Below are 13,341 nucleotides of genomic sequence, written 5' to 3'. Positions count from 1 at the left end.
TACAGTATCAAAGTGTGCTGAAAAAAGTGGAAATTAATTGCCATATACCAGTACAAGCCACTATGATGTGTTGGTGGCAGACCTCACTGATGCTATTCTACTCACCTTTACTGTGGAAATGTACATTCCAAGTTCTTTTCACCAAACAGTTTCAGTTTCAGTTTTCAGTTTAGTTTAGTTTATTTTGATCCACATCAACAATTACACCAAACATACCACACTATAATCCAATGGTTCATGTTGATTGATCAAAAAGGCATAGGCTGAAGCTCAAAGCTTATTTGTGCCTATCCTTCCTTCATGTTGTTTTAACTTAGATACATCATTTATAAAGTTCATATTGTATGAACACTCAAAGTATTTCGTAATTACATTCAAGATGTTACATTGATCGATACATACAGACATTGCTTACACACTTTAAGTGAATGCTTGGACAAAAGCATCTAAACTGTAACCATGCCTTAAACAAAAGCACCATACAAAAAAAGTACAAACACATTTTCTGCTCTGCACTTGGTTTGCAATTCTGCAACGCACTTCTTGCGAAACACTACGCTTTCTTACATTACACTTTCTTCAAAAGTGCAATCTCTTGGAGTCGTTGTGAAAACAAAATGCAAAACAGACCTGAGATTGGCAACAAACACATACACATGAAAACACTTTCACACTAATTGAGCACCTATCAGTCAGAGCCTTCGTGCTACAAATCGGGCCTCAGGTAGGCTCACCTCTTTTGTGAGACCTTTGCAAAACATTGAGGCAGTGAGAGAGAGAGGAAGAGGTAGGGGAAGAGAGAGAGAGCAGGAAGAGGAAGAGAGAACGGATGAGGACGAGGACAAGAACAAAGAAGTGGACCAGGCAATATACAGAGACATTTCTGATGACATAAGGGCCACTTTGGTGGATCGTGTCACACACATCATTGCCTAGCGATGAGGGAGGCTTGGCAAAACCTGACCAACCTGAGTCGCTATGCGGTAGCATCCATAACATGGACCTGTAGACTGAAGAACAGGTATGTCTTCAAATTTCTACACCAGACTGTACCTAAGTCTGCATCACAATACATTTTTTTTTGTATAATGCTGTGGAATACATATAATATAGTTTTGATGTTACCGTGTACAGTCTCATGGTACAGTATGTACAAAAAATAACCTAATCAATGACATCATTTTCTACAGAACTTTCAGCCGACCTCCTGAGAGTGGAAGGCAACATCTGTTCCCCTATGAACAGGAACTGATCATTGTCAATATAGTGTTGGCAAATAACACCGTCCTCCTTCATCAACTATGAGCGCAAATATCACAGATCATCACGCAACGCTCCAAATCCGTGTCAGTCTATCAACACTGCATCTTGCGTCAACACTTACAGCAGAGCTGTACACAGTTGAAGTCAAACAACATTCACTATGACTATGTGCAAGTATATGTTAATATGTACTGTACTGTACTGTAATACAGGACCAGAACAATGGCCTGTTCTTGTACATCATGGCTGGGGGTTGTACTTGTACATAAAGCCACCTCACACTACAGAAACAGGAGATAGGTTCCTGACCTATGGGCCACGTGCGTGCGTGCGTGCGTGCGTGCGTGCGTGCGTGCGTGCGTGCGTGCGTGCGTGCGTGCGTGCGTGCGTGCGTGCGTGCGTGCGTGCGTGCGTGCGTGCGTGCGTGCGTGCGTGCGTGCGTGCGTGCGTGCGTGCGTGCGTGCGTGCGTGCGTGCGTGCGTGCGTGCGTGCGAGGGGTACCGTAATGTCTATGGTGGCACCTGCCTTGTTTTGTAGCAGGTAGTTAGTATTATCACATTAAAACCATTCAATTTAATCTTTTCAAGAACTACTGCACTACCTAGTACAGTTATTCAGTTCAGGATGGACCAAAGCAGGCCATGGTTTGTTGTTATCTGCGATCATGTTACGTTTCCACCAGGCTGCTCTGGTCCGGGACTGGTTCACCAGCCACATTAACTTCACAGTTGTATACTAGCCCTAGCCCACGTACTCCCTATTTCTCTGTCTGATTGAGGAATTATTTTTGGCTTGCCGTTGGAAAGTGAATGAACCACATGCCCACTTCTGCAAGCAGTGGAAGAGGCATGTGGAGACATTGAGGTGGGGTCAGCCCAGGCTTGGATACGGCACACATGGCGATATTTTCCCTGTTGCCTAGCCAGGGATGACATTGCTTGTGATATGGATGAGGTGATTGTGGTCAGACCCTAACAGAATGCGGGATCCATAAACCATACATACACCCCATCCCTTACAATACTGTTTTGTTTTGCCATGGCACTCAAACTTACTGTAATTATTTTTTGTTTCTGTGATTTTACAGTAACATATTGTATTGGTTACTGCACTGTATTTCTACTTTTCTTTGTGTGTTTTGAATTTATTGTTGTTGTAAAAAAAAAAATACATTGGGAAAAAAGTAGTAGTAGTGAAGTAGTAGTAGTGAAGTACTGTACTGGAGCTGTCTTTCACAGAAGCCTGCACGAGAACATTAAAAACTTATACAAAGTACTAAAGACTGCAGTGTTTTGTATCAAGTACATCATCGGTGTGGTGTTTCTGCTTTGAAAGAGCCATTCAAATGATGCATGTCTTTATCATTCTGTTACAAAAATGCTATAGTTTGTTTTGACATTGAAGTGAGATGTTTATCTCCAAAACAACTAATGTTTTCTATAACAGCTTTGACATGCAAATCAAGGATTCTCTCCTCACCAATTTACAATTTGATGTATTATCCTTATAAGGGCTTGGAAGCAGATGCAAAGTGATCAAAGCTTATATATGTAAGTTTGTATTTCTATATTTGAGTGAGCATGCGTGTGTATGTCGGTTCATTCTTTGCATAAGGGAACATTTGAGTTTGCGTCTGACCTCATCCATATGTTAAGTACATTGTGGAGCTGACGTGAACAGACGGGACTTGGACGGTGTTTCAGGAGATGACGGTCTAATGACCTCCATTGACCTGCACACTCGTTAGAGAGTTGTTTGCCTGTGCTGATGGCTAACTGGATCGCTCTCTCACTGTCTGTCCATCTACCTCTGTTCTGTTACATCTCTGCTTTTCATTTAAAGGGTGATTTCTCACATACTGCAAACCATTGTCATCTGGGTTAATAGAAGCTGGGCTTCAGACAAGAAATGGCTCATGCTCTTTGAGGCCTCATCAATGCATTGAAAATCAAACTGATCCAGTGGGGATGCTTAGCGGCCAACAATAACGGAATCAATGGCGGGTGAAAGGGTGAAGGTGTGCTCAACAAGCTCTTAAACTTCAACTAACAGAGCCTCCTGACTCTATTCATCTATCCATTCCTAAACCAGCTTACATGTCTCAAGGTAAAACTCATGGTAACCCTTTCTAAAATATCTCAAATGCATTATAAACATACTTCTAATGCATTATAATCTATAATGTGTTTTATTGTTATAAAGTAAGGCCTACTTCTGTAGTGCTTATAGCTATAAATATACAGTGTTATAAGCAGGTTATAATGCAATATAAGTATGTTTTTAATTAATTATAGCTATGGGATTCATAGAAAGTGTTACCAAACTCATATATTGAGTAGTTAATACGTTAAGTTGGATTGTATTGTTAGCAGCCAGTGCTGAAACAGCAAAACAGATGGCTTTATTTTCTGCCAGCACTGCTAAACATCTGTGTTATGAACAGCGCTGTTTCCACCTGTGTTGATGATCGGCTTATTCACTTAATTACTCAACCAATCAAACAAATGAACACACAGCTGGATGGTAGACAGTTGTGATGAAAAGAAATGGCAGATTACATTTAATGACATCTTACAACACGTTGCTGTGAAGTAACTTTCAGTCCCAAATGTGTGAAAACATCTGCGCTCCTCCGGGCTGATCAAAGAGAGCTATTAATTCAAATTGATGCTCTCAGATCTCAACCTCCCAATTGGACAAGGAGAACCAATTTGTCCGTCTTTATAGTTCAGCGAGACGATGATTGAATGATTGAAAACATGCCCCGAACAGTGAAAATATGTACAGTTGGAATGTGTTGACATGAAAGTGTCATATCCAGCTCGATCCTTATTCATTAAAGTGGTCTTTCTATCTTTCCGTTCTGAGGGAAATAACTTCTTTGAGGATAGTACCGCGTGAGGATTAGCTATACAGGATTATTGATGTGGTATGTTGCCTTTGACATCCCTATGCTCTTCAGCTGTACGATAGGCCAATATGCAACATTTAGCTGCTTAAGCTAAATGAATACTATTCATACAACGAATAGGGAAAATAGACGATCTACAAGCTCACATTGTGTTGCAATGGGACACATTGTGAGATGTAGATAAGCTATTTTATTTTTGAAACAAATATAAAAATGTAAATCTTTTGCAAATTTTTGAAAATGTCCCTAAGATAGGAATGAATACCAGGGGTAATGTGGTTAAGAGCTAAGCGAGACATTTTTGTCTGTGACCATATTGTTTTATATGGTCTGGGAGTCGTGGGGGTTCAAAATAATCATTCTCAACCCAATACATACAGTACAGTAGAATCAATCCCTTATTTGTTTTCTTTCAGATTAAAAGTCCAATGTTTATCATTTTAGAGGCCTTATCAGCTTTTCCTCTGCTGAGGGTCAAAGGGGCGTGCCCAACAGCTTTCTCACTGTCTGCAGCCAGAACCTAGCAACCCTGCCTTTCCTGGCCAGAGTCGCTGAGCCTCTGCCTCCCTTCTCTGCTCTGCACAGCAGGCAGGATCCAAGGAAACACTGCAGACACTGGAATGTTTTGACTGCCGTTTTTATTTCAGAGCTAGATATTCAACTCCCAATGTTCCAGCCTCTTGACAACTTGAGTGGAGTATTAACAGTCAGTCTGCAGTCTCACTCTTGCTCTCTCTCTCTCTCTCTCTCTCTCTCTCTCTCTCTCTCTCTCTCTCTCTCTCTCTCTCTCTCTCTCTCTCTCTCTCTCTCTCTCTCTCTCTCTCTTGCCTACCCTCTATCTTTTTGCTCTGTCATTCTTTTTCTTTCTCTATCTTTTTTCTCTCACTCTTGCTCTCCCCCTCTCTCTGTTCCATTGTATCCATCTCTTCCCCTCATTATTTGCCAAACTGGAGCTAGTTGGCTAACAATCTTAGCAAAATTTGCCAGCTGTGTTTTTTTCATCCACTTGATATGCTTCACTCTGACAGCCTGTCCTCGCTAACTGTGTGTGACATTTCAATGGGACTCTTACAGTAGACCTGTGTAATGCTGGGTGGAGTAATATTTAATAGAATTACTTCCTCTTTGGTTTCACCGAGAAAAAAAATCTATTCCATTCGGAAGAGCCTTGCCTGAGGATTCATAGGATTTCCGTCCTGTTCCAGAGACAGAGAGGATTCTTGCGGTTCCCATCCTCGCAACATCTGTAAATCATTGTGCTGGGGATTCAGAGGAAATAATACCCAAGCTCGATCAATGGGCCATTTCAAGTTTTCTCCCCGCCTCTTAAAGACTGGTAATGCTTAGAGAGATACATCCTGGGCCTGGCACGTACTGCAGTCTGGACATAGACGCAATGAGAGGAAGATATACTGTAGACTGGGAGAGAAAGCAGGAATTGCTGGAATTGATTCAGAAACACTTTGTCATGCTTTAAATCCTGTTCTTAAATATTTTTTTCTTATGTAAGGACAGTGGGGTCGTCAACTTTTTTTATTTTCCCCTTTACTGAGCCTGACAGTGGGGAAAGCTGAGATAGGAGATACCACGAGGGAAGGCACAGGTTCTTGTGAGATGGCCAACTGAGTACTGACAGCATGTTATTTTGGGGAATGCAGATCGTATTGTTTAATGTTTTCATTGTAACTTATAGGTGGAAATGTAGTCCTTTTTATCTCCCTTTTTCTTTTTCCTCTGTCCTTCAGTCATCTTGTTCACGTTCCCCATTCCTTCAACATGGAACTTACTTATGTTAATGCATACTGACGTCCTGAAGGGATGCTCACTAGGTGTATTCTTTCTCTTTCATCAGTGTGACATTTGGATCTGAGAGACTGAGACACATGCAGGGTGTGTTATTAAGCTTCTATCTCCAACATCCATGGAACCTCATCCTGTCTTAGATGGTTTCTCTTTGGAGGTCAGGAGGAGCGTATGGGACATGGGGATCAGGATATTGCATCGGGGCTCTGGCCATGTGGTCCCATGCATAGAGTTAATTATTTGACCGCCAAGAATGTTAAGTGTCAGTGTTTCACAGAGGACCGAGCCTTCCTCGTTCTTCTTGTGCACTCAAGTACGTTCTGAGACTGGTCAAGTTTAATGTGCATGATGTCATAACAGCTCTATATATGGACAAATGTGTTTAGTTTAGGTGATACGATGAAGAACTCTCGCTGTTGGAAACTGTTGTCTGCTACGGTGCAAGATCTACTGTATGCTTTTCAACAGGCCTATCAATACACTTGATAGGCCGTTCAACCGAGGCTCAACAAAGAGTTTGTCAAACGTAATGAAAGGATGCCACGACTGCTTGCAGACAAAAGAAGAAAAACGTAACCAAGTATAAAATAATATAGTAAAGAAACGTTGACACAGCTCTTCTGCCAAAATACTAAAACACAAAACGGACAAAATTAAACCAAGCAAAACCCCAAAACTGGACTACCAGAGATCTCCAAAACTAAAGTAATAAAAATCTACATAATGAATTATGCTTAATAAACAAATTGTGGGGGAAGGATCAGTAATCTCAGCTCTCCTTTTAGCCTAATGGCTAATTGGCTGCAGGTGTTCTACTGCAGTATGCATTCAGGGCCACACATTAACCATACTCATGTACAAAAAGAGAAGACCTGATAAACAGCAGTCCTTTTTGATAATTGTAAGACTTGCCAAGGCTTGACTGCTATCAGTAACCTGCAGGCTCTTTAGCTGTATAAAAATAGGAGGTTTCTTTGTTATCTTGGACTACTCTATAATTATATCTTACCTGCAAAAATAAGAAAACATTGGTGAATCCCAGAAATCAATGGCTACTAACAAAAGATGAAAAAAAATCATGGATAAGAGTAATTCTACTGTATATGTAGCCTGCATTATTTCCTGCATGAGGTCTAATACTGTTTAGATTTAATAATAATAAATTAAATTTGGTCCCAAATCCTTTGGGGTAATCTTTGCACATACTGTCCTCCTCCATTAGGAGCAGTGAGCGCTATAGACCATATTCATACGGCGGCCATTTTGCTATTAAGTTAATGAGATGCCACCCCGTTCTTTCAATGCAAAATGCCAACATGGCCACCGTGTGAAATGAATATGGTCTATAAGTACAGCGTTTGGGAAGCAGTTAAGGGTTAAGTGTCTTGCTCAGGGACACTTCGACATCGACACACAGACCGGGCATGAACCGGGGACCTTCTGTTTCCCAGGCGGACTATCTACACACTCAGCTACAACTGCCCCACTTTTTCATTTAAAGTGAACTCTGAGAAGCTCTCAGTAATATTGTGCTTGGCTCACTACATATGGTTTAGTCTTACTACAGTAAGATGGAACCCTGAAAAATGCTATGTTTATCACAAAAAATGTGGGAAACACTTAAGCTACAAAAATGTGTGGGGATCACTACCTGGCAACATGGACCCTTTTCACAAAGTTAGCAGGGCAAAGACATCTGCAGCTAATTAAACATAATAACGAGTCTGTTTGATTTAGGTGTGCCAAAGAGGAAGCAGTAGCCAATAGTATTGTCAACGCTTGCTAACCGGTACGCCTAAATCAAATGGACCCACTATTCAATTAGCTGCAGCTGTGTTTACGCTGAATGACACGTCTGCGAAAAGGGTCCATTATTTCTCTCAGTGGTTTGTAGCTGTTTCGCTAATATCATCCATTTAAATGTGAGTGTACGTTGTGCTGTCTCAGGCCGACCGGTGCCATCAATGACGATGACGACGAAGCTGCTCGGGAGGAGAGGAGGCGTGCCAGAGAGGAGAGGAAGAAGATGAGGGAAGGAGAGGAATCTGGAGGTGCTGAAGTCATCATCAACACCAACAACAGGTAAAAAGTTTTCATTTTCATTTTTGTCATACGACGACGACACAGTTGCTCAACAAAGTATAAATGAGCCACAATACTGTACACTGTACAGAATGTACTGTAGCATGTTATGTGTAATTAAAGGTTACGCTTCAGACGTCCTAATGATGTCATTACATCATCAGTCCATTTTTAGCTTGAAGATAAGTTCTTGAGGGAGCCATACTGTACAGAATGTACTGTAGCATGTTATGTTTAATTAAAGGTCACGCTTCAGACCTCCTAATACAGTGTGTGCATTGATGTTTGCTGGACAACATTTTAAAAACACAGACAATTGCTTACTCCATTTTTAGCTTGAAGATAAGTTCTTGTCGGTACGTGACACCGCCATGCAACAGAGTAAGATGAGTTAATGCTTCGGATGCTGTCAATGCACTGAATGGGACATTATCACGTTTAATCAGACTATTGATTGGTCTAAGTAGGTGGGATACTGACCTACCGACGAGGCTCAGTTGGTGTTTTGTCGTCATTCTGTGGGTTGATGAAAGTTGGGGTAAACGCTCACCCCAAAACATGATTTATGATTCTGTGCCTATCGGTACATAACTCAGACGGAGCTGAGTTGGCTCAAGCGAACTTAGCAACGTTCAGCAGGGCAACTCGCGCACTTTTGCTCGCTCGGTGGTGCCTCTCGTGGCTCAAGTTCGCTTGAGACGGTGCGCCTCCGTCGCGGTCCAAAACTATACTTAATACAAAACACCTACTGAGCCCCGTCGTTATGTCAGTATCTCTTGATTAGACCAGTCAATAGTCTGATTAAATGTGGGTAGGTCAGTATGTAACCTACTTAGACCAATCAATAGTCTGATTAAATGTGGGTAGGTCAGTATGTAACCTACTTAGACCAATCAATAGTCTGATTAAACGTGATAATGCCCGATTTAGTGCATTGACAGCATCCGAAATGGGAATGTTGTGAATGAGTGTGGTTTATGTCCCCCTGGTAGCGTGACGGAGACGGAGACATCCGCCGGGGGAGATGGTGGAGCAGATGATGAGCAGGTCTTGCTTGATGACCGTCTGGCCAAGAGGGAGGAGCGCCGGCAGAAGAGGATGAAGGAGGCTGTGGACAGACAAAAGGAGTTTGACCCCACCATCACCACCAACGGCACAGAGGAGGACTCCTCCGCCCACCGAGAAGCAGAGGAGCAGAAGGAGGAGGAGGAGGTGAAGGAGGAGGAGGAGGAGGAACCAGCTCAGGAGGAGGTGGCAACCTCCAAGACTCCAAACTCCTGGGGGACGGAGGAGGAGGAGAAGGTGGAGGAAGAGTCTCCTAAGGCTGAAGAAGCAGCGGGTGTTCCTGAGCCAGAGGAGGTAGTGGAGAAGGAGGTAAGGTCCTCTATGTCAGTGGTTCTCAAAGTGGGGATCCGGGGACCCCCCAGGCGTCCTTGAGGAGGTTCCAGGGAGTCCCCAGCAAAATGAGTTAAAGGGCAAGACCACTTTGGTAGAGGTTTGGGTTGTGTATTTACCTTGCCATGATGTAACTCCAAAGGTGGACAAGAAATAAAAAATAATTGCTCCATTGATTAGAAATTGATAATTCAAAATAAGCTCCTCATTGACTTACATTGTACGGTAAAACAGCTCTCAAAGTCACTCTTTTAGCACCTAAACAAACGCAAACAAAGCTGATTCAGACAATATAGAACATCACCAAACCCAGTACTGTTTTTTTTTTATATAAAAATGTTAACTTCCTGTTGATTTTGCTATTTTTATTAAGAAGAAAACCCGGACTGGATTCGCGGATCCGGATCCGGATCTTCAAATAGTAAAATCAGCAGGAAGTTAACATTTTTATTACAAAAAAAAACAGTACTGGGTTTGGTGATGTTCTATATTGTCTGAATAAGCTTTGTTCGTGTTCGTTTACGTGCTAAAAGAGTGACTTTGAGAGCTGTTTTACCGTACAATGTAATTCAATGAGGAGCAAATTTAGAATGATCAATTTCTAATCAATGGAGCAATTATTTTTGCTTTCTTGTCCACCTTTGGAGTTACATCATGGCAAGGTAAATACACAACCCAAACCTCTACCAAAGTGGTCTTACCCTTTAATATAGGATACAAATCATTTCAACCACTTTAACTATATATTGGCTCTTTGAAAATAGCAGATCTACAAGCTCACAACGTGTTGCACTGCAAAGTGTTTTGAGCTTGTACATCTGCTATTTTCAAAAGATCTTGATTTAAAAAAAAAAAACACAAATATTGCAATGCAAGTCCACAAATAACGATTTTTAGCAGCCTCTGCTGATCATTACCGTCACTGCAGGTCGTTCGTTTATTCCTGCGTTACCCAGAATTCCATTTGTTTTCACCGGAAGACGGAAGCGTTTCAAAAAGCGTTCTTTTAATTGTTTTATACTATCTGTGGATCGTTTCTCTTAGCCAGTGGTGCTTTAGTTACCGTGAGCTGTGTTTTCTTTTGCTGTTGTTTTTCGATCTTCAAATCCTACAATCTCTTAAAAACAGCGTGAGATTCCTTTTTGTTATTAGCGCGGTAGTTCCTGGCCAAACAGGAAACCGGTGCATTTCCGTTTCCGTTTTCCGGCCGGATGACGTAATTTTCGCGGGAATGACTACCCTAGCCACCGTTTCAATAGAAAATAGTTTATAAAAGGCTTTCGGGGGTGAAATTCATGGATTGGGTGTTGTGAAACATTTGTCACTCACAAAAGATATACAATTTAACTTTAGTTTTGTTGAAAAAGTTACCCAGTATTACTTTAACTGTAATAACCTAATGTGAACATTTAGGGATGACAAGTTGTTTTTAAATATGGTCACATTCAAGTAAATGTATAGAAAAGACATGCACCTTATCTTACCTTAGGAGGAGGTTGAGGAGGAGGAGCCTGTAGCTTCAGAACCAAACATAGAACAATCAGATTTAGGAGAGAGAGAAACCCAAGAGGAAGTTGCTCCTGGCGCTGACGCGGAAGAACAGGAGGAGAGGAGGAAGAGAGAGGAAGAAGAAGAAGAAGAAGAGAAGCGGAAGAGAGAGGAAGAGGTGGAGAGGAGGAAGAGTGAGGAAGAGGAGAAACGACAAAATGAGCTGGAGGAGGAAATGAGGCGAAAGGAGGAAGAGGAGAAGCAGAAGAGACAGGAACTGGAGGAGAAGAGCCAGAGAGAGGAGGAAGAGAAGCAGAGGAAGGAAGTGGAAGAAAGGAAGAAGAAAGAAGAGGAGGAGGAAAAGCGGAAAAGAGAGACGGAGGAGAAGAAGAAGAGAGAGGAGGAGGACCAACGGAAGAGGAGGGAGGCGGAGGAGGAGAAGAAGAAGAGAGAGGAAGAGGAGAAACGTCAAAATGAGCTGGAGGAGGAAATGAGGCGAAAGGAGGAAGAGGAGAAGCAGAAGAGACAGGAACTGGAGGAGAAGAGCCAGAGAGAGGAGGAAGAGAAGCAGAGGAAGGAAGTGGAAGAAAGGAAGAAGAAAGAAGAAGAGGAGGAGGAAATGCGGAAAAGAGAGACGGAGGAGAAGAAGAAGAGAGAGGAGGAGGACCAACGGAAGAGGAGGGAGGCGGAGGAGGAGAAGAAGAAGAGAGAGGAAGAGGAGGAAAAGCTGAAAAGGCGAGAGATGGAGGAAAAGAAGAAGAGAGAGGAAGAGGAGGAAAAGCGAGAGATGGAGGAAAAGAAGAAGAGAGAGGAGGTATCATGTGACTGTCTGTCAGGGCTTTAAACCGGCAACCACTCCCAAATCCCGGATAACTCAAATGAAGTCATTGATTTTACGCTCCCTCTTTGAAAAGTAACACAATACAGACGTTACAATGTAACAGAAACTCATCCTGAAGATGAAATGGCTTTGGATGGGGGCAACATTTGAGTTATCCAAGCTTCGTTTTGTTCTTTTTTGTTTTTTGCACTCCCAATCCCATCATGCTTTGCATGACCTGATCTTCAAGCTAACAACGCGTCGTGATCAGTTATTGTCGGAAAGCGACACCGTGACGCGATGACCTATAAATTGAGCTTTACTATGTTGAGATGTATGCTGAGACACTTGAGGCCATGTTTGTCTTGTTGAAAAACAAAAAAAAATCTAATGGCCAGATTTTTACGCCCCCCTTTTTAATGCCCAGAAAGTTAATGCCCCCTTTTTGACAAAAATATGAATGTTCCAATCTGAGGGCTTCTGAGCCAAAATGTAATAGTCATTATTACAGACTTAGAGAAAATTGACTAGTCAGTTATTATGGTTAGCCAGTGCTATTTGGTGAAAAGTGCATCATCTACTTACAATTTCACCTCAACTGTCTTACAGAACTTAACCTTAATACCCCCCCCCCCCCTTTTCAAGAGGAAAAAAAAACATTAATGTCCCCCTTTTAATACAAAAAGGTCTTAAAAAAAGCCCCTACTTTTGTCTTTTCCTATGAACAGGCGCCTGCAGAGGAGCCATCAAGGACATCAACTGCCAGGGCCGGGGTATGTATGTCTGATGCACTGTTACAGTTTGCCAGGTATTTATTAATTAATGAATTAATTCACCTTATTTTGAGTCTTTTCGACGATCCACAGAATAATGTTTTCAACCCGGATGTAAACAAACGATGTCTCCTGGAAAGACGAGTCTCTCTTCTTTCCACCGGGAAAAAAAAACATTGTAACCGTGATCGTCCGTTTTGTAGTTATCGGCAGTTGAATATAGCTTGTTTTCACCAAAAACGCTATCTGGGAAAAGAAATCCGAGGTACAGTAAATGTATTTTTATAAATCTGATAACATTGTAGTGGACGGGGTGAAAATGTTTTAGATGACGTCATTTCCGGTTGGATTCTTCTCTCGAAGTCAAGGCATCATTCATAGGTTGATGAAGAGCGCCCTCTAGCGTAATCACTAACAACACCATGATGACGTAATATTATGTCTTTGGCAGTCAATGTGTTAAGGTTTTGATATTTTCATTACTTACCCTTTTTGTTTTGTTTTGTTGGGTGTTTGATTTCAGTTTAGATTTAGTTAATTTTACGATTGCACAAGTAGTTTTAGTTTAGGTTTTAAGAAATGACAAGTTTTTTATTTAGTTTTAGTATTATGAGGAAAGCCTAGATTTATAGAAGCAGAAAGGGTAGGGTGAAAGAATGCATGACAACAGATATGATGGCGAAACACGAAATAAAGATGATTTTACATGCAATTCAATTTCGTTAGTTAGTTTGAGATAGTTTTGCATTTTTTGTTCATTTTCAGTTTGTATTCAGTTTTCGTTTTGTTTTCCTGTTTTGTTTTAG

General features: G+C 41.6%; 1 protein-coding gene across 7 annotated transcripts in view; it reads left to right on the top strand.

The window, feature by feature from the left end:
• cald1b (caldesmon 1b) overlaps positions 1–13,341 on the top strand; it is a 50,065-nt gene that overhangs the window by 18,990 nt on the left and 17,734 nt on the right. For 6 of the 7 annotated variants that reach the window (XR_013933807.1, XM_080438817.1, XM_080438821.1 and 3 more), the window contains exons 3-5: positions 7,925–8,059; positions 9,052–9,433; positions 12,491–12,535. Coding sequence is in view for 6 of the 7 variants with exons in the window: in XM_080438817.1 (XP_080294943.1) it covers positions 7,925–8,059; positions 9,052–9,433; positions 12,491–12,535 (562 nt within the window). In the remaining variant the exon portion in view is untranslated. The remainder of the gene's footprint in view (positions 1–7,924; positions 8,060–9,051; positions 9,434–12,490; positions 12,536–13,341) is intronic. The other variant, XM_080438820.1, reaches the window with a different exon arrangement.

Source organism: Gymnoscopelus braueri (assembly GCF_963280865.1).
Source record: "Gymnoscopelus braueri genome assembly, chromosome: 9".
In the NCBI taxonomy this organism is placed as follows: domain Eukaryota; kingdom Metazoa; phylum Chordata; class Actinopteri; order Myctophiformes; family Myctophidae; genus Gymnoscopelus; species Gymnoscopelus braueri.
The sequence above is the reverse complement of the archived record's forward strand: the minus strand, read 5'-3'. Positions and strand labels throughout refer to the sequence as shown.